The 20,778-nt window shown below is 40.8% G+C and overlaps 1 protein-coding gene across 14 annotated transcripts in view; it reads left to right on the forward strand.

Moving 5' to 3' along the window:
• Positions 1-15,848, forward strand: part of JADE1 (jade family PHD finger 1) — a 65,614-nt gene extending 49,766 nt beyond the window's left edge. For all 14 annotated transcript variants that reach the window (XM_034959134.3, XM_034959137.3, XM_063603901.1 and 11 more), the window contains 3 exons: positions 2,291-2,812; positions 8,465-8,582; positions 11,970-15,848. In XM_034959134.3, coding sequence (XP_034815025.1) covers positions 2,291-2,812; positions 8,465-8,582; positions 11,970-12,877 — 1,548 coding nt within the window. In that variant the 3' untranslated portion in view covers positions 12,878-15,848. The remainder of the gene's footprint in view (positions 1-2,290; positions 2,813-8,464; positions 8,583-11,969) is intronic.
• Positions 15,849-20,778: the final 4,930 nt, after the last annotated feature.

Genomic DNA, 20,778 nt, shown 5'->3' on the forward strand with positions numbered 1-20,778 from the left:
TGCGTATGCGTGTGTATGCATGTGTGCATGTGTATGCATGTGTGTATGCACGTGAGTGCGTGAGTATGCACATGAGTATGCATGTGTATGTGTGTATGCGTGTGAGTATGCTTGTGTATGTATGCATGCGTGTATATGTGTATGCGTGTGAGTATGCGTGTATGTGTGTGAGTGTGCATGTGTACGAGTGTGTAAGTATGTGTATGCACGTGTGCACTGGCAGGAAACAGGCTGCAGCAGACCACATTCCCCGGTGTTCTGAGCGTAGAATTTATGCCCTTGCCTGAGTATGCCAATCTGGTCCATAATTAATGTTTAAAAGAGGTGGGCGAATGGGATCTTTGTTTCCCTTTTGAAGAGAGATGATATAATGACTTTTTTGTTGCCATTGACCTCTTTTTCCCAGAACATTAATCTAAAGAAGAGGCCAAAGAAGGCTGATGATTTTTCATATCTTCACAGAATGGATTGATTTTATTAAAAGAATTCCTCTCTGAAATGTCTGCAGCTGTGAAGGCTCTGGTTTACGTTTCTGTAACATCTGTTTGCTGAGTCAACCTGAATGGGAAAACCCAGAGGAAGGCCATTTGGCGTTTTTACAAAGTCCTGTATAAATATTCTGCTGCAGTTCATTTCTCTTTAGGGTTAGAGCGCTTGGGTTAAGTGTAGTTTAAGCCAAACACAGATAGTGTCTCAGTCATCTGTTCCCACTTTTACTTCCCACTTGGCTGTGTGCTACAAGGGAAGACACTTTGTCTTCTCATGACAGTGGCCAGGTGTGTATGTGTGCGTGCTTGTGTGTGTGTTCTGCCACCAAAGCTGATTTCATACATTTCTTAGAATTGAGGTTATTTATAGAGAAAATACAGATTTATGTCAGTCTCTGTGGTTGAAGTGTTTGTAAGGGTGGAATGGTGAAGGGAGCTGGATTTTCTCCTCTTCTCAGTAAAAGAGACCTCATAGTAATGGAAGAAAGCCTGGTTGGCAGTGAGTTTCCTCTTAAATACTGGAATGATTAGGGGGAAAGCCTCAGCTCTAGCCTCTGCCATCCTTGGTGATGTGATTCAGGATCTGTTGAATGAGTTGAATTCAACTTCTCAGTTGGCTTGAAGCCGCTGGATTCTACAGCTCTGTGCAGCCCCTGGCATGCCCCGGGGATCACTTGGCTTCACACAATGCAGTGCTGCTTTTCAGGGACTGGCTTCAGTCACCATGAGGAACCACCTTCTAGGGATTTGCTCAGCAAGATCAGTGGAGGAGGAGTTAATCACTTTGCTCCTGCTAGACCAGAGGCTTGTTGTCTGGATCAAAGGCACTAAATTGTGGCCCTGTTTAGGCAGTGAGAGGGGAAGTGTTCTTCTGCATAGGTTGCTGATACCTGGCCTCTACGTTGACCTCCCTGTGACGCATGGGAAGGATCTTTCACGGTTCTCCTGCCTCTCTTCAGTGGCCAGGATCGGCGTGCACCGATCTCAGGGCTCAGAGCCCTCCATGCCTCTGGTGAAGCTTCTTCGCAAGTGTGAAGACCTTTCCCTACCTTTCCTGTGCTGGATTCCTCTTGTCTCCTATTTTTTGGGGTTTTTATTCAGTTTCTCCTTCGTGCTGCTTCAAGGAAGTGCACTGTTCATTTTCTCACTCGTGTTGGGACTCTTCCTGGCTGGGGAGTCAGGATTTATGTTCAAACTGTGAGTAGTAGTCATTCTTCCCAAAGAGGTTCTTATTCAGGTTTACACCAAAAGAGCTCAAATCTGTAAGAAAACCCAAGTTAATGCCTGAAAGTGGACTTTGCATATTGAGTACAGATTCTTTTGAATATGATCCTAGTGCCACACCTCCTTTCTCTACACATGTCATTTGTGTAATCATGTCTGCTCCAAGATGGGATTTGGATGCAGTTACTTTTCTGAGGAAGTTAGGGTTTGGTTGATTAAACCTTTCATTTGAAGAGGGCCCTTAAATTCCAAGACTTGGCTGGGCGCAGTGGCTCACGCCTGTAATCCCAGCACTTTGGGAGGCTGAGATGGGCGGATCTCTTTTGCCCAAGAGTTGGAGACCAACTTAGGCAACATAGGGAGACCTCATCTCTATAAAAAAAATTCCAAGCCTTACCTCTTTTAAAACATGACAGGATCTTGCAGGGTTAATCCACGTACAACTTTCCTGTCATGGCACATGCTTGAAGCATGGCTCTTCTCTGTGCATGTGTACATGGGGTGCCTAGCACTGCGGGCCTTCTGCCATCGTTGCTCTATAATGGTCTATTCTCATGTTCTTTGTGTGTTCTTGCCAGTGCTCTGTGAAGAACTGCCGCACAGCCTTCCATGTGACCTGTGCTTTTGACCGGGGCCTGGAGATGAAGACCATCTTAGCAGAGAATGATGAAGTCAAGTTCAAGTCCTATTGCCCAAAGCACAGCTCACATAGGAAACCCGAGGAGAGTCTTGGCAAGGGGGCTGCACAGGAGAATGGGGCCCCTGAGTGTTCCCCCCGGAATCCGCTGGAGCCCTTTGCCAGCCTTGAGCAGAACCGGGAGGAGGCCCACCGGGTGAGTGTCCGTAAGCAGAAGCTGCAGCAGCTGGAGGATGAGTTCTACACCTTCGTCAACCTGCTGGATGTTGCCAGGGCTCTGCGGCTGCCTGAGGAAGTAGTGGATTTCCTGTACCAGTACTGGAAGTTGAAGAGGAAGGTCAACTTCAACAAGCCCCTGATCACCCCAAAGAAAGATGAAGAGGACAATCTAGCCAAGCGGGAGCAGGATGTCTTGTTTAGGAGGCTGCAGCTGTTCACGCACCTGCGGCAGGACCTGGAGAGGGTAATGATTGACACTGACACCTTATAGTGACTTAGAGAAGAAGATGCAAAGAGGCGAACGCTCGCCCAGAGCAAGAAATGATAGCCAGTCATATACTCTCAGACCCTTGTACACACCACAGCATGAGGTTGTGTTGGTTAAAAATATTTATGGGCTGGTAAACTCATTGTACATATGTGCAAAACTGCTACTGAGTGGGGAGCTTCTTTGTGGTTTTTTTTTAAAAAACACTTTCCCATTTATCTTTACTGTTTTGTAAGATCAAATGGGGTGTGTCTTCCCCACCCCCATTCCTTCATTCTAGAGCTAGAGTGAATGAGCCCCAAGAAAATGACCCAAGGAGTTGACTCAGGATTGTTTACAGACTGATTTAGAAAACCAGAACGGATTTCATTTCTAATGGAGGGGGCCAGAGATGGGAAAATTTCTTGTTCAGTCCGGGGAAACACACCTAGGTGCTGGTGATGGGCTTATGAAGGAAGCTAAGCACGGCTGCTCACTGGCCCCCACTTTGTTTCTTGGGTAATTCACAGGGGAATTCCCAGTACTGTCATGGAGCAGAGCAGGCAGTGGGTGCTGATGTGTGTGCATGAGCTGTATGTACACATGCATATATCTGTTACAGAAGATACTCCTGGCAGTGAGGTGCTAAGTCATCACTGAGGCTGTGTGTGTGTGTGTGTGTGTGTGTGTGTGTGTGTGTGTGTGTGTGTGTCCCCGTGTCCATCCATGTCTCTGTTGTGTGTCTGTGTGCGGGTATGGGTGGGATTCCTGGTGGACAGGGGTGTCAGATCTGTCTGAGGAGCCCCAGTCATGCTCAGCACGCTACAGATGTGTTGTTTGTCACACTGAGATTGCTGAATGTCGTGGCTGTTGGCTGCCGAGCCTCAGCTGCTGGCATTTCCTTCTGCTGTTTGCTGCTTTTGTGCCTCCCCCACTTTCCATCACCTCTGGAGTCCCGTCTGGACGTCCCTTCCTGCTACAGGAATAATGAGGCGTGGGCTGCCTCCCGCTAGGGCCTCCTGCTCCCTGTAGGTAGTTTCTGGCTGAGGCTTGCTAATTGGGGATGCTTCTCAGAGCATCTTCCACATCAACTCCCCTGGCTGCTGGCTACCGATTAAATTCATTAGTGTGAAAGAGGTGGGAGTGAGGTTTTCTGGCCTGAAGCAGTCTGCACTGAAAGGTACCCAAGTGGCCTGAAACAGTGTAGGGAAAGACCTGGGAAACACTGGACCAAAAAAGCCTGATCTCATGGAGACCTGCATGGCCCTGTTAGAGATGGCGTAGAAGTGAAAGTCTTTTAAAGGGAGCATTAGAGATCCTTTTAATACACGACTGAGTGCCAGCTTATTTGTGATGCCCCTTCCCAGACCAGGTTAGGATTCCTGGGAAGGCCGCGGATTCCGGCCCTGGAAGAGGCAGGATCCTGGAGCAGTTTTGTGAGGCTTTTGTGCTCCCATACGCCCCCTGGTGGTGAGTGTAAAGAAGACTTTGCCTCTCACAACTACATGTATGTGTGGCATTTTTGTTAGAGATGAGAAAAGGATTGAGAAGGATAAACTGGAATCCTGGTGAGAAGCCTTTATGCCAGCCCGACACCTGCTGTAATTGGGGTGCATGAGCTATGGAGTCAGATAGTTGTTGGGAGGGGGAGGACAAGAAGTCTATTGTTTGGACTGTGTTTGTCTCACAATCACCACAAAATAAAAGTGTAGAAAATGCTTGTGGTGTACTAACTCTTTTCTGTACTTAAGTTACTCAGATTAACATGCACTTCTAATTCTAAACATTTTTTTTGGAGTCATCACTGTCGCTGTTTAAGTAGAACAATGCCAACGATGTATGAGAAACAGGGAATAAATCAGGATTTGTGTGTGTATGTGTGTGGCATTACTTACATTTACTTTATTAAAAAGCCTAAGGAACTTTAAAGAATTTGTATTCAGTTTATTTTTATTTTTTCAAGACAGAGTCTCACTTTGTTGCCCAGGCTGGAGTGCAGTGGCGTGATCTCGGCTCACTGCAGCCTCCGCCTCCCGGGTTCAAGTGATTCTCCTGCCTCGGTCTCATGAGTAGCTGGGATTACAGGTGTGCGCCACCATGCCTGGCTAATTTTTGTATTTTTAGTAGAGATGGTTTCACCATGTTGGTCACGTTGGTCTTGAACTCCTGACCTCAAGTGATCTACCCGCCTTGGCCTCCCAGAGTGTTGGGATTACGCCACTGTACCCAGCCTTAGACTCAGTTTAAAATGGGCTTATTGTAATGAAAAAAAAAATACGCTACCCAAAATTTGCCATGATGCCTGTGATGGTGAAGGCATTAAACAATTGAAATCTTTGCCTTGCCCAGAGAGTTGCAGTTATTTGTAATTATAAACAGTAAGTGTATCAGGGCAGGGGTGACAATAAAAAACCAATCATTACTACCAACTTGTTTTCTCAAGTAAGTTAGTTTTCTGTTTAATTCACACAATATCAGTTTATAGCAGATCCTCAAAAATCATTTAATACCTGTGACTACAATCAAGGCATATGATCATTCTCAGACTGACAAATGAGTAGCCATCATTAGAAATGCAGACAACTGAGTAATTATGGTGACTGCTCTTCCTTCAAACACACACCTCGGGGCATTGCATACCTGGGTACCAGTTCTGGATCTGGAAGTTAGGTGACAGGAGTAGATTTCAGGAGGGCTTGGGAGCACACAACTTTAAGAAGACACAGTTGCTGATGTGGTGGGTAGCCATGTCATTCCCAAGGCTGCCACTTCACTTTCATTCCTTTCCCCTAAAAGATGCAGTAAATGTGAGTTCAGCAAATGAGTATTTATTCAGATAAAGACATGCTACCACTGCACTCTGGCTAGCGTTATGGAAAGTGGCCAAGTCCTGGGGGCAGTCCTGTAGTCACTCAGTGGAATGGTCACCTTTGAAAATCTGGTAGTGGCTACGGTGTCCCCTGAACAAAAGGCACGTTCAACTTTAGTGCTGCAAACAGTTTTGGATTCAAGAAAACACTGAAACCACTTTTAGATGTCTTAGAGCAGTGTATCTCAGGGTGTTGTCCCTGACCCAGAAACTTAGGAATGCAGATTCATGGGCCCCACCTCCAAAGGGTGGTTCTGTTTTGTGGGTACCCCATGTTTCTGTTTGGGAACACTGCTTTAGGGGAAAGGGATGATCAGGTTTAAGGTGGTGTGAGAGTGCACCTGGAGATGGTTTAAATGTTTTTTCAGATACCTCCTTGCAGGCAGTTGGGAGAAGATAAAGCAGAGGAGGGAGCTTAGTGGAACGGGTGCAGGAAGGGACAAGCTGGATGTGTTTTGAGGATGGGAGAGCATCAGTCCAGCTCTGCAGGTGGAGGTTGCTGAGCGTTGTCCTATAGGGAACTTTACGCATAAGGGAAGTCAGGTTTAGAGTCCTCACCACTATAAAGTGGAGTTGGTCAGGGCTGATTTGTTCCGATTGAAAACCATGCCCTTTGCTTTTTGGGTTTACATTTAGATATTTCCCATCAGAGATCATGAGGAATAGCAGTGAGATTTTTCTATTTAGCAGCCATGGTGTGGTCAAAGCTACCAAAATTAAATTTGAATAATATACAAAGTTCAAATTCCCTGGCTTCCCCGTTTTCCATTTTTAAGGATAATTTCAAGTAAGAGAGATGTAAGTATTTCTATTACATGTCTGATTTGAATATGAGAGCAACCTGTCTGCTCCTAAGATGTCAGGATTTGTTTCCATTTTTTATTTCCAGGAGTCAGATTCCTTGTTGATGTAAAAACGGTTCTGTTTCCTAGAAGTTTTGAATCTGCTATGGATCTAGGTCTGGCCCCTTGTTCTTGAGCTTCACTCTTAATTTCCCCTGGGTGGAACAATATCGAAGAGAGGAGGATGTTAGCCACTTCCATTCCCAAGTTGGTGAGAATTTCTATAAAGGACACCTGCTTCTTGGATTGAGGGTGTGCAGCTGTCAGAGAAGGGAAGAAACTACCTTAACTAGGCTGATTGACATCCATGTAATATTTACTATGAGACAGGGAGAGTGTTTTTATTCTCAATTCTTTAAATTTAAAATAAGACAGGAAATGTTAGTGACATAAGGGATTGTTAGAGAAAAAAAGATGGGAAGATCCCTAAAGTGAATTTGTTAGGGGCAGGAGAAGCCTGACTTGGCATTTTCCTGTTTAGGCCAGGAGATTTTACCATGATGCAAATGTGAAAGCCTGTGCTCTGTCTCTCTTAATGCTTCATGTCCTCTTGCAAATGAGACTGCCTTCAGCACAGCTGGAATTGTTAGGGTTTAGTCTACACTTACGCTCTACACCAGAGTGCAAAATCTTTTGTGTCTTCACAAGGCTTGTTGATGCTTGTTGCTGTCCTCACTGCCAAAAGAAAAGGTTAGTGACCTTTGGACTTTTTCCACTTAAAGTAGGGTGATACTACTTTATTGAGTTTATGGGGAAAAAATTACAAAGGTGTCAGGGGAAGAGTTTGCTCATAATGGGATTTTTTAAGGAAAGTGAAGGCATGCCTGTAGGAGCTAATGGGAAAGATGTGGTCAGATAAAGATGCTACCACTCCTGCCACTGAGATTACTTAGGAGGTCTTGTCCACATATTCCTGAAGAAGGGTTTAATTGTGTATTTGGTGTGCTGTGTCTGACATCTGTGTTTGCAGGTCCGTGTAATCTAATCAGGTTGACCAATAGAAGATTTTAGGACTGAAGGATTAAGGGAGTTTAGAGACTAATTCTTTAAGTTTTGTGTATTGAGTGATGACAGGTGGGGAACAAATCTAAACGTTGATTACTGAGCATAGGTTAGGGTTATGTGATCCAAAGCAGTCACACATCAGATAGGAAGTAGAGCCAACTCTTAGCACTGGGTCTTTTCAGTTACAAGCGAATCAGGAGAGGGCAATACCAGTTTTTCAAGTGATGATGCAGAGAACTGGACTGGAGATGTCTAACCAGCAAATCATTGGCAAAGCTGGAAATTTCCTAGGCATTCGCACACCTCATAGCAACACATAAGCTACCTGCTAACTCCAGGCCTTTCAGTGAGTTCAGTGTGCAGTTGACAAAGACATTTACTAGGATTCTTGGTAACCATTTGGTCTTCCAGTGGGCCTGGTGCAGGGGGCTCCACTTTGATGACCCTTGGCCCCATGTTTACCCAGCTCAGCCTCAGAAGATAGTTGATAAAGTGCAGAAGTGGCTTCTGAACTGCTTTAAAGCCATTGGCCATCCAAGTAATAGAAGATATTGATGCAATAATTAGCAAAGTCGACTGGCAAGAGGTTGCAAGTTTTGACTTGGACACCAATGGCCTCTGTGCCGGGATGGGTTAGGTGTGATGGAGGAGGCAGGACTTTTGTAGGAGTTCTCTAGGTGTCCCTCCCACTCCTGTGGGTCCCTAACCCTCTTCGGTGTTGCTTCTGCCTATGTTGAGGGCTATATGTGGAATCCTTCTTATCTGCCCAAAAGGAGATCAGAGATTGGATAAAATGTTTAAAGTACCTATTGATTTCAAGTATCTGTCAAGGCCCTAGTAGGAGTAATTTCTCTTAGGTAAAGAAATTTAAAAAGCACCAAAGTACTGTTATACTGTATTGCTTACTTAGAATCTTTATTCTCTACATTCTAGGTTCGGAACCTCACTTACATGGTGACCCGCAGGGAAAAGATTAAACGGTCTGTGTGCAAAGTCCAGGAACAGATATTCAATCTTTACACTAAGCTTTTGGAGCAAGAAAGAGTTTCAGGTATGCATTAAGCTCTGGTAGGTCAAAGTATAGGGCAGGGGTTTGTAAGCTTTAACACTGTTGAGGAAGAAATAATCATTTCTTAATTTTCTTATAGAAGAATTTAAGAAGCATAGACGTTCATATTTAAAGGAAGTCTTTAATTTGAGGCATCATGTTTAAGGGAAAAAGCTATGAATTTGCCCTCTATAAATATGGGTGGAATCCTGTGTTCTCTGCTTACTGAGCAAACACATGAAAGTCTTTTGAGTCTCCCTAATTTCTTCATGTGCAAAATGGAGATATCGCAAGCTACCTCTTGGAATTGAGAGACTAAAATGAAACAGTGACTTATATATTACACAGTACTTGGTAAACACATCATGGGGATACCTAACAGGTTTATATTCAGCCTTGGGCTCTATCTGTAACATGGTAAATATGGTCAATATATGTTAAGACTGTACTTAAGACACAGTCCATTTTTAGATAATGTTCACAGTAGACTTTTTTTGTGTAGATGGATTGTTGACTATTTCTGAGATTGAGCACCAAATATTTATTTAGTGTCTTCTATTTTATATTGCCCTGGGCTAGGCAAACAGAAAAAGAAAACTAGGGTATATACTTCCTCTACTCTGGACAACACATCAGTTACTTGGAGATCAAGGGCAAAGATCAAGTTGGGCAGGTTGTTTAACCTCTCTGAGATTCCGTTGATCTTAAAGTTTGTTTTAGAATCAAGACCCCTTAAGTGCATTTGAGCTCTATATTCTGTGATCATAAGCCCCCAAAAGTAGGTAGTATAAGGATTTCAGAGAAGCAGAGCTGCTGAGTGTGGATCAGGCAGAATTAGGGACCCATGGAACAGGTAGGTCTTAGACTGGACTTCATTGGAAGATAGTCAGCGTCTCTCTCCTGCCTTGGACTGCCCTTTAAAGTTCTAGCTGCACCATTCTTGGTGCTTGCGTTGTGCAATCATAGTTGATTCACTCTTGTTTTGGTGCATTTGTGGCTTTTTGTCACTCCATCTAGATTATTATGGTGCACAGAGACAACAAAGAAGTTGTTATAACCTGTTGCATTGAAATCCAAATTCTGGTTTATCTAACCAATTATGTGCGACTAGAGGGAGCTCGGTCATCTGAAGAAATAAAAAAAGGTTTAGGGAGGTTTAAATAATGTTCTTGAAGTGTTACATAGTTTGAATGCAATAACTTGTTGATATCCTAGATATTTTCTTCCCAAGATTAAGTATTTTCCAGGTGAATCAAGTGTATATCATTAGCTGGAACTTGCAGTTTAATTGTTAAGATTTTAAAAATAAATTTTCTAAGTAGGGTGTCATATGTAAAAGTAGGTCGATTCAGATTCCCTAAGGTGAGCTCTCTCTTCATGATTCCTACCTGAGTACAAATAAATGAGATCTGTTTAACTGCCTTGGAAGACTGTCTGGTGCAGATCACCGAGCCTACAGCAGCAAATGCTGAGCTGGGATCACTAATGCAAGTTGTGCCTGTGGAGTTGTGCCACTGGAGGGCTTTCTGCAACTCTTAGGTCATTATGTAATGAGTGACTCCCTGTAAAAATAAGCCGTAAAAAGCATTTTCATCTGGTTTCATTTGAGTTATTTCTCATGGATATTGCAGGCAGGTTTTTGCATTTCATGGCTGAGGTTTTTACTGGGTGAGCGAATGATATTCTTAATAAGTCTGGGAGTTATTTTGTGGTAACAGAGCTGTAATGTAGATCTGCATTCAGAAGTCCTACTATTTCAGAAAAGGAAAACAAATCTTCCTTTCATTCTGATGTAAGAACCATAGGTATGATCAGTTGAAAACATTTATCTTCCTGTAGGATGCTGTTGAGTAATGCAGTTGAAACCCTTTAGGGTGCTTTTTTTCTTTTTCCAGTCCTAGGCTTCAGTCGTGTTCTTATTCATGCCTAAAGGCTGTCTCCTGCCTGAAGTAGAGCAGATGGTCATGATTTATATGTCATTTAGGGTCCATGGTTTAAACTCTGTGATTCTGAGAGTGGGTAGGGTCATTTGCTGAGAGTGTCCTCAGTGGCAACAGTGCTTATGGGGGGTGGGGGGGTCATGAGTTGGAGGCTCTTTAGAGACATGGATTACAGTCAAGGAGATAGAAATCAGAGTTCAGAAAATGTTAGCCTCTTCTTACCATTCTCTTTTCCTGTGGCAGGTGATTGAGTAAAAGAAATATATTCAGTGTGATGTGAAGGTTGATTCTAATGATTGATTCTTGAGAAAGCAGCATTTCCAAACCAGCAGGTTGTAAAATACCTCCTCCTGTGGTCATGACAGCTCTGTGTTCTGAGTCGCTAGCTATGTTTCATTTGCTTGCAGTGTCTGTGTCTGGTGAGCACTAGGTTCTCATATGGCCTCCTGTCTCATACCCTGGGGGCTGAACCTTGTTTTCTTGGTGGCTCATATCTTATGGGAGACAGAAAACATGAGAACTGCTCTTTCTAGATGATCTTGAGGCTGTTGTAAAATCATGGTCTTTATGACAAACTCTAATGTGTTATGAATTCACCCACTAGGGGTAACAACTCATTAGTGGGTTCTGAGATGAATTCAGTGGGTCATGACCAGTATTAAAAACAAGTAAAGTATAATAGGAAATGTCAGAGTACATTATCAAATGATGAGGGTTAATATTATTTCGTGAAATGTGAACTCTTACTAGGTCATGCTGTGGAATTTAGTCACTGTGATTTGCATCAAAAAATATGAAAAACATCAATTTAACTTACTTCAAGTTGAATGACAATTCAGTTGAATCCCACAAATGTATTTTGCACATCATAATAATGAACATTTTTGGAACACTTACTATGTGTCAAGAATTATTTTAAACATTTCCTTTATTCATTCACATGTTTACATGTACTTGTCCTCATAATAACCCTGTGAGGGTATAGACACATAGAGAAACTTAGAAGCCCCGAGCCCTGCTTTTTGGGTCCTCTCAGTCTCGTACGGGAGGCAGAAGACTGGACCGTGGAGGAGCGCGGCGCAGGTGCTGCTCTGTAACCAGGTAGAGGGAGCAGAGGCAGCCATCAGCCACCTGATGGGTTCTGCATGGAGTCCGCTCTGAAAATCAGATCAGTTATTTTGTTTGGAGGAGGTCTAGTTTTATGAAAAATTATGTGAGCTTCAGCTGTTTTAGAAAATGTGGCATATTGAGTCTGCAGATTGAATGGAGATTCTCAAGGCAGGTAATCTCTTCACTATAAAAACCAAATTTGTACAAACTTGGTGGTGTAAGTGTTGTGTTGTTGGGTGGGGAGTTCACATCAATTGGGCCACACTAAGGGTGTAGAATTTTATTCTTTTGGATTTGCTTCTGCTGTAATTTTTCTTTATTTGTGGTTTTATGTTTATAGGTGTGCCTTCTTCCTGCTCCTCCTCCTCACTGGAAAACATGCTTTTGTTTAACAGTCCTTCTGTTGGCCCTGATGCTCCCAAGATAGAGGACTTGAAGTGGCATTCTGCATTCTTCAGAAAACAAATGGGTACTTCCTTGGTTCATTCGCTGAAAAAGCCCCATAAGCGAGATCCTTTGCAGAATAGCCCTGGAAGTGAAGGCAAAACCCTGCTGAAGCAGCCAGACCTGTGTGGTAGAAGGGAGGGGATGGTGGTCCCAGAGAGCTTTTTGGGTTTGGAAAAGACCTTTGCAGAAGCACGTCTCATATCAGCACAACAGAAAAATGGTGTGGTGATGCCAGACCACGGGAAAAGAAGAGACAATCGTTTTCATTGTGATCTCATTAAAGGAGACTTAAAGGACAAATCTTTTAAACAGAGTCACAAGCCTCTCAGGTCCACAGATGTGTCCCAGAGGCATCTGGACAACACAAGAGCTGCCACCTCCCCTGGAGTGGGGCAGTCAGCACCTGGCACAAGGAAGGAGATAGTGCCCAAGTGCAATGGCTCCCTAATCAAAGTAAACTATAATCAGACTGCAGTCAAAGTGCCTACAACACCTGCCAGCCCAGTGAAAAACTGGGGAGGATTCCGGATTCCAAAGAAGGGGGAACGGCAGCAGCAGGGAGAGGCCCACGACGGGGCCTGCCACCAGCACTCAGACTACCCATATTTGGGCTTAGGCCGAGTTCCAGCCAAGGAAAGGGCAAAAAGCAAATTAAAATCCGACAATGAGAATGACGGGTATGTCCCCGATGTGGAAATGAGTGACTCAGAGAGTGAGGCATCAGAAAAGAAATGTATACACACCAGCAGCACTATCAGCAGAAGGACAGACATTATCAGGAGAAGCATCTTGGCTTCTTGATGCAACAGAGATGATGCGGAAGCCCTTTGGGCTCGTCATTGGGTTTGCTAGAGGAGAGCTCTGATGTGGGGGAGAAGCAGAAACCCATTAATCCTGAGCTACACAAACACATTTACTTGCAATTCAGATTAATTTTTTTCCAGTCATTTTTAAATCATTTTTGTGAGAAGTTTGTGTTATTTGCAACTTGTTGAGGAAACAGAAGAGTAGATTGTAACCATAAGACACTGCTAAGACTAGAACCCGAACTAAACACTAAAATAAGAATGAAATGTTTTAAAGAAGGCAAGGCTTAAATAAGCCTCATGAATTTTTATAGCCCTCTGCATTCTTCCCAAAGCACAAACTCATGGTTACCTGAATATAGGGAACCAGATATGGTTCTTGAGAAACCCTCATGGTACCATTCACAGCCCATAAAGTTTATTTTCTAGGACTGTGGTAGATCTTGAAATCATATTTATATTTGGCCCTCAAGGCTATTTTTGTTGCATTATAGTATATAGGCAGCAGCTCTGAAGCTTCAGTAACACTAAGAAATTTATGTGTAAATATAGCAGTCAGGGAAGAGAATTTTAAAAAAGGTCATTATTGAAGAAGCTGAGGGGACAGGGTAGAGCTGCTGCAATATGGAGATTTAGGGTAATATGGCAAGGTCCTGCTGCTTGAAGCCTGTGAGTGGGTTGTGGATATGGGACTGGTGGAGAGTGAGACTGTTAGGAAAGTTGTATCTATGAATAAGGGCAGTTGAAGTAGAATTTTTACCAGTCCACTTGACCTTCTTCTTCCCTAACCACTGGCTCTTGAGCCAGCTTGGGATTTCCCTGGCCATTGCCAATACCTGGCCATCTGGCTTCCAATAGTACAATGGCTACTCAAGTTCAAGCGAAGAACTTCCAGACTCTGGTGACTGTTACTTCCCAGAGCCAACCACTAGTGCATATGTTAGGGAATCTGGGCTTCCAACATGAATGGATTCCTTAAGAAAAAGGAAAAAAAAAAAAAAAAAAAAAAAAAGAAAGAAAAAAAGAAAAAAAAAGAAAAAAGAAAAAAAGAGAAAAAAGCGAAATAGGTTATATTTTAAAAACAATAGAAAGGCAATAAGTTGCGATAAGCTCTTACTATTGACCAAGGTTATACAGGAAAGAGACTGAAGTGTACCCTTGAATAGGTTTTCTGTAGTCAGAGTTCTAAACTCTAATTTGTAACTTGGACTTTCTAATTGCAAATGGCAATAACTATTAAGTTATCAGCAATAATAAATTTAGCATTAAATTTGAGTACAATGTTTTGTTTTTGCACTCCCCATAGTGCGTATGTATTAAGACAGTGGATAGTGTTTAGGTCCTGTTAATTTTCTTTGGAATTCAATGTGGTTGTGAATCAAACTTAAGGAAGGAACGTTTAAATAGCAATGAGATACAGAATTATGGGCCTTTGGAACAAGCCCGACTTCCCCTAAATTCTCCTTAGTTTGTTAATACCAGTATTCAGATTCCTGATTCATTTATACATCTGTTTCCATATGGCAGGGACATTATGATACTTAATGAATAATGCTTTGAGGAGTTCTGCAGTTAACTTTCAAGTCTTCCAGATGATTGTCAACAACAAAAAAGGCTTATTGAATCCCATCTTGCTATGCAAGTTTTATCAGATGATCAAATAGTAGATCTGATACATCCCCATTGTATGTATGACATTTTCAAACCAAGTCTTAACTTTTCAAGGACATTTTAGTAGCTAATTCAGGGGAGGGGGAAGAATGATGCAGGTTTTTAGATTGACTGACTATTTTTGAGCTATGGGGCTCATTTTGAAAGACTGCTGTCCAGATCAGCTTGTTGCTGCAGATAATAGAAGGTTCTTATGAATCCAAGTTGTATATTCACTTGTAGCATAATTTAAAAATTAGATTTTTTTTGCATATGAGCAAAAACCTTTTGCTGGATACAGGAGAAGGTTGGACTTTATCTACAGTTATCTTTTGATTACAGCAACAGCTCTGGGTGAGAGTAGAATTTATAGAGGGATAATTTGTCAAGCCATAGAAAGAAAATCTAAATTAATCTAGTAAGTGTATGACCTCTCACCATTTTAAGAGGTATCAGATTCATTTGCACTATTAGGAATGCTAGTTTTGTGCAAAAATAATGCCTTACCTGTTTTTTCCCCACATTTAGGTTGAAAAGCTTTCAAATGTTCCAAGTTATGCTGAACCAAAAAACAAAACAAAAACAAAACAAAAAATATTAAAAAAAAAACCCACACAAAAACAAAACACACAAAAATAAAAAGCCCACACTTTTTATTCCTGCTTCGAAATGCAAATGGATAGAGCACGGTTTCTCTGACAGTATAATGATAGCTTTGTGAGTTAGTTTCATGTCATGCTGGGAACTCTGTATGAGGTGGCCATAAGCAGCAACCAGCCCAAACACCCACTTGCGTTCTATTAGTATGGAACCATTTGCATTTGTTTTTTTTAAGCTTTATCTTTCCTTGTGCATCCTGACCAAGAAATATCTTTGATTATGATTAATGTATTATGTCAAAATGTAGGCTAGTTAAACTTTTGTAAAGTTGCCTGGAATGTCATTTGTTAGGTTATAAACACAAGATCTAAATGAAGGGTTTTATGTGTTGTGTACAAATCTTATTTTGAAATGGACAAACTTGTCATTACATTTGTAACCTTGTACAGAGGATTTTTCACTATGTGCCTAGCTTGGTGTCCATTCAGCTAAAATTGAAAAAAAAAAAAGGTGCATGAAGAGTTAAAAATCAAATTAAAGTATATGTAGAGATGACTATTTTATATTACATGACCCAATCCTGTATTTATTTCTACCCCCTTTTTGAAAGTATTTATAAAACTAGTTGAGGACAGCTGTATTTTTTTGTTGAACTATTTAGTAGAATTGTGCCTTTTTGTCTGTATGTGAATAAATGCTGTACATTTTGCAATACATTTTAAGTGTCTTTTGAAATCTGCTTTTGCTAAATATTTAAAGGTATATATGACTTAGCAGTCCTGAATCAGTTGTTTACTGTCTTCCAATTTAAATCAGGAATGAGAACTGTAGAGAGCATATCAAATTTGTGCAGAACACAGATTCACTGGGCTGCTTTCTGGCTCAACTCTGATGGCGAGACTGAAAAATAACGGTTTGAGTTTAGTCTTCCCCACCTGGAGTTCTTTCCAGAATACAGTTTTGGATCTGAAAACATAGAATCGTTGAAACAACATAGACTTCAGGGTCAGAGAGAACTGTATTTAAAGGCTAAACTATAGTTTACCAGGCACATGACATTGGCCAAGTCACTTAACCGTTTTAAGCCTCAGTTTTCCCAGAAAGAGGATAACATCTTAGTAACTTAGATATTGAAGTAGTTGTGATTATTTAAAGCAAGTCCATTGAGCACCTTACAGAGAGCATATATTAGGCATTTAGTAAGTGGTAGGCTATTATTTTTATTAGGAACAAGACACTGATGTTTACAATATTTTAACTAATGAGCTTTCTGAGGTGAAAAAATATTCCTGAATGATGGGACGGTTGTATTTTTAATACAACCTTTAAATAATTTTTAAAAATAATTTTTCAAAGAGCAGTTTCATTAAATGCTTTCTTTTGATCACAGAACTCTGGGACAGTAGGGCAAAAAAATATTATCTGCATTGTACACCTTAAGACTTGGCCAAGATCACAGCAGTAGGTACTGGCAGAACTGGGCCTACACTCTCATTCTCATTTCTGAAAAGATTGTTTCCTGCCTGAAACAATCTTTTGTACATCCACTACATGCAGAAATTAGCATATAGTGAAATGCACCTTTTTCTTTATGTTGGGAACAGCAAAACTGGTGTGAATTATGCATTCTCATGTAGATTATAATGATTAGGATCCAAAACAGGGTAGCTATCTTAATCTAATTTATAATTTTTGTAAGGATTTGGCCAGTTTAAAAGAAAAAACAATTATTCGTACATTTTGCTAAAAGCTTCTCATTTCTCCTTAGTGACTATTTACTTCCATATTGCTTGCTCTGAGTAAGACCCCTGAGAGAAACAACTGATTCTTCCTACAAGGTCTTAAAGTTGAATAACCACAATAGTTCCCTAGGGAAATTAAGTCCTCAGGAGCCAAAGGAAGGGCCTATCATTGGCAGCTGTGCAATCTGTGATGGGAAATGTCACACCAGGGACTCACGTTCATGTTTTCACCCAAATCACTGAAAAAACAGTTTCTACCTTTGAAGCATTAGCCATCTGCAACAAACTTCACAATTAACTTCAAGGTTGAAATCTTCAATATGATTTCCCTTTAATGCTCAGAACTCCATTAGATGATGTGTTCTAGTCTGAGGTAGGCTTTGATTGTCTGGTCATTGAAAAAGAGGATAAAGGCAAATCCAATGGTATCTACTTCCTTCACTTCAACTGTTCCCTGTACTACTTACTCAGTTTGGTATTTCTGCAGTCCAGCTTTTCTGGAGTGTGAAGAGATTGCTTATTGGGCATCCCCTCTTGGATGTATACAGGTACTTGAGATTTTGGAACTCTTTCTATATCCTGTTTTAGAGAATGTCCTCCTAGACTGAAACCTGGGAGTCCTTTATGAATTCTTCAACTCTCACAGCCAAATAGTGATCAAGGCCTGTGTATTACATTTAATATTGCCTTAATATTTTTTGCTTCGATCCCACCACCATTTGCTATATAATTCAGGTCTCTTCATTTTTTGCCTGGATTACTGGTTTCCTTAACACAAGTCTTGCTGAAATTAATCTCTCCAGCATTTGGCTGAAGCCTTGCCAATGGTATCTCCATAGTGATAACTTCTGAAATAAAAGCTGATTTTGTCATTCCACATAGCCTTTGGGGGAACCTCCTGACTTCTGCAGATAATTACAAAGGTTTATCAAGTGGCAGGCACTGGTATGTATTATGTTAATTAGTTTAATCCTTATAACGTGAAGTAGGCACTATTATCTCCAATTTACAGATGAGGAAACTGAGGCACAGAGAAATTAAGTAATTTGCTCAAGGTCAGTAGGGTTAGATCTGGGATTCAATCCCAGCCTGTCTGGGATTGAGACCCATAGGCTGTACTGCCTCTCAGAATATAAAAATAGTTCACACACGGCCGGGTGCAGTGGCTCACGCCTGTAATCCCAGCACTTTGGGAGGTGGAGGTGGGCAGATCACGAGGTCAGGAGTTCGAGACCAGCCTGAACAATATAGTGAAACCCTGTATCTACTAAAAATCCAAAAAATTAGCCAGGCGTGGTGGCACACGCCTGTAATCCTAGCTACTCAGGAGGCTGAGGCAAGAGAACTGCTTGAACCTGGGAAGTGGAGGTTGCAGTGAGCTGAGATTGTGCCACTGCCCTCCAGCCTGGGTGACAGAGTGAGACTCGGTCTCAAAAAAAAAAAAAGTTCACACAAAGTAGTTAGCATATTTAGGACTACACGTGTAAACTTCAGTTAAATGAATTGGTAAATTTATTGGTAAAGCCAATAAACTTGGTTAAAACATGTTAATGCACTGGTTAAAAGACTTTGAGTATAACCTAATAGATAATGAGCAGGATAGTCTGCTTACAGTCAATTAGTTCCAGCCTTATTCTAGGGAGAATGGAATTAATTGTCACATGCATATTGTATGTAACACACATACATACAAACATATTTACAGATCAAATATATGTATATGTAATCAAAGAAAACAACACTGCTATCAAAGAATAAAAAGAATAACTGAACTCTACATCCTAACTGCTTGGAAAGTTAGTTACAGAAATATTTAAAATCACATAGTTTCTTGATGTTGAGAACTAATATCTTAACACTAAATTAAAGCTATGTAAAACCTCCAAGTCGGCATTTTTGTGATAAGAAGTATAATAAATCCAGTTATTTTTACAAATGAATAAGCAATGCAGAATTAAGTAGCAAAGATAAAAATAATGTGTATTGTCATTCCTAATGTATCGCCAATGTGTCCTGATATTCTCACTACTACTTGGCTTATATATGGCTGAGTTTTACAAATTACATTTATAATTATGGGTTAATGTGATTATTTTACTCACTAATCTGGGGTGATTGATAGTTCTAACTTCAGGATTATGACCAGTGTAAAACAATTTCTTTATGAAGCAAATCTTTTTCTTTGGTGTTTCCCTTCCCATGCAACAGTTTCAAGGACAGCTTTTCTCCTTTTTCCCACCAACTTTGGCTCTAATTCAGTTCCATCCTTGGAGCTTCTCTTTTTTATATCAAAAGCTTGTGATGGTATCTTTGCCTCAACTAGTCTCAAGTACTCTAAGTAAATACCTTTCAAACTCCATATTTTAAAATATCACACTCTGAAAGAAAATTATGCATTATATCACTTTACAATAACTAAACACAATTTAACATTTTTTTGGTCGATTAAAATTGGTGAAATTGTCATCACTCATTGAAGAAATCTGGAAACTTTCAAAAGAGGTATTAAGCTAATTATTATAACTTCCTTTGCTTAGATCTATTTTTTCCTACTACTTTACTTACATTTAGGTTGTGGCCAATTTCTTTTCTAGGTCTGGAAAATTTACCAAATCCCACTAGATACGAAGATACTTTGTTCTAGCAAGTTTTTAGGGCTATATACATAATCTGAAAACCAAAAGAGCTTTTTGGGTAGTGCCAGTCAGAAAGGGAATTAAAACAAAAAAAGAGGCTCACTCGGGAGGGGGGAGGGATAGCATCAGGAGATATACCTAATGTAAATGACGAGTTAATGGGTGCAGCACACCAACACGGCACATGTATACATATGTGACAAACCTGCACATTGTGCACATGTACCCTAGAACTTAAAGTATTAAAAAAAAAAAAAGGCTCACAGCTCAGACTTGTTTTAAGGTTGATGAATGAAAAAGTGGAAGTAGAATTTTTTGAAACATATTTGGCATCTATATGTTCAATCAAGAACGCTGATCCTTGAACTGCAAGGACAGAGTGGACACTGGTAAGATGATGAGGGTCACTTGAAGTCTAGAATGTGTGAAGCATTTACATGAGAGCATCTAGATGTTTACAGTGAGTTCAAGCCTCCTGACCCAGATGAATTACATCCCATGACACTTGGAGAACCCATAAAGGTTACTTTTGAATCACTGTCAGCAAATGGGAGAGGTGTCAAAATTATAAATTCCTCAAACTCTAAAGATACAATGTTGCACAATAGTACAATTCTGGTGTTGACCAGATCTGGTCCAGCTGTGCCACCTGCCAGCTATGTGACCCCGAGCAAATGATTTAACTTTTACTATACCTCATATCTTTGGAAAGGAAATAACACCTACCTAGAAGGGCTGTCAAACTATATGAGGTAATAAATGCAAAATGTTAGCATGATGCACAGCACATGACAGATGCTCCACAAACAGACATTATTAATACACATAAGCATGTTACCATAATCCAGAGAAACTCTCCACTGGATTGTTTTAGTTATTTGAAGAAATATGCTTATAACTTCTCTTATTCTCTTTTATCCCATAGAGTAGTTTAAATGAAAGGAGATCTAGTCTCACTTTTAATCTTCCTAGATGTAAATATTAAAGATTTCCTTATATTTTATATTATGCTCTGATAACTTTTTCATTCACTGAAAAAAGGACTGTGCTGCCATAGAATGAAAACATTGAACGAAAACTTCCATAATGCCTTATCAAAGGAATTAAAGAGTTTTAACAAACATAAAAGGAACATGCTGTGATTACTAGGATGCCACATGGATTTACTAAGAAGGCTTACTTTTCATTTTGGACAGGATTACTAGATTACATCTGGAAAATATGACTAGTATGGCATAAATGAATTTTTGCTTGGCAGAAGGCTGGAT

The sequence above is a fragment of the Pan paniscus genome, chromosome 3 (assembly GCF_029289425.2).
Source record: "Pan paniscus chromosome 3, NHGRI_mPanPan1-v2.0_pri, whole genome shotgun sequence".
Taxonomy (NCBI): domain Eukaryota; kingdom Metazoa; phylum Chordata; class Mammalia; order Primates; family Hominidae; genus Pan; species Pan paniscus.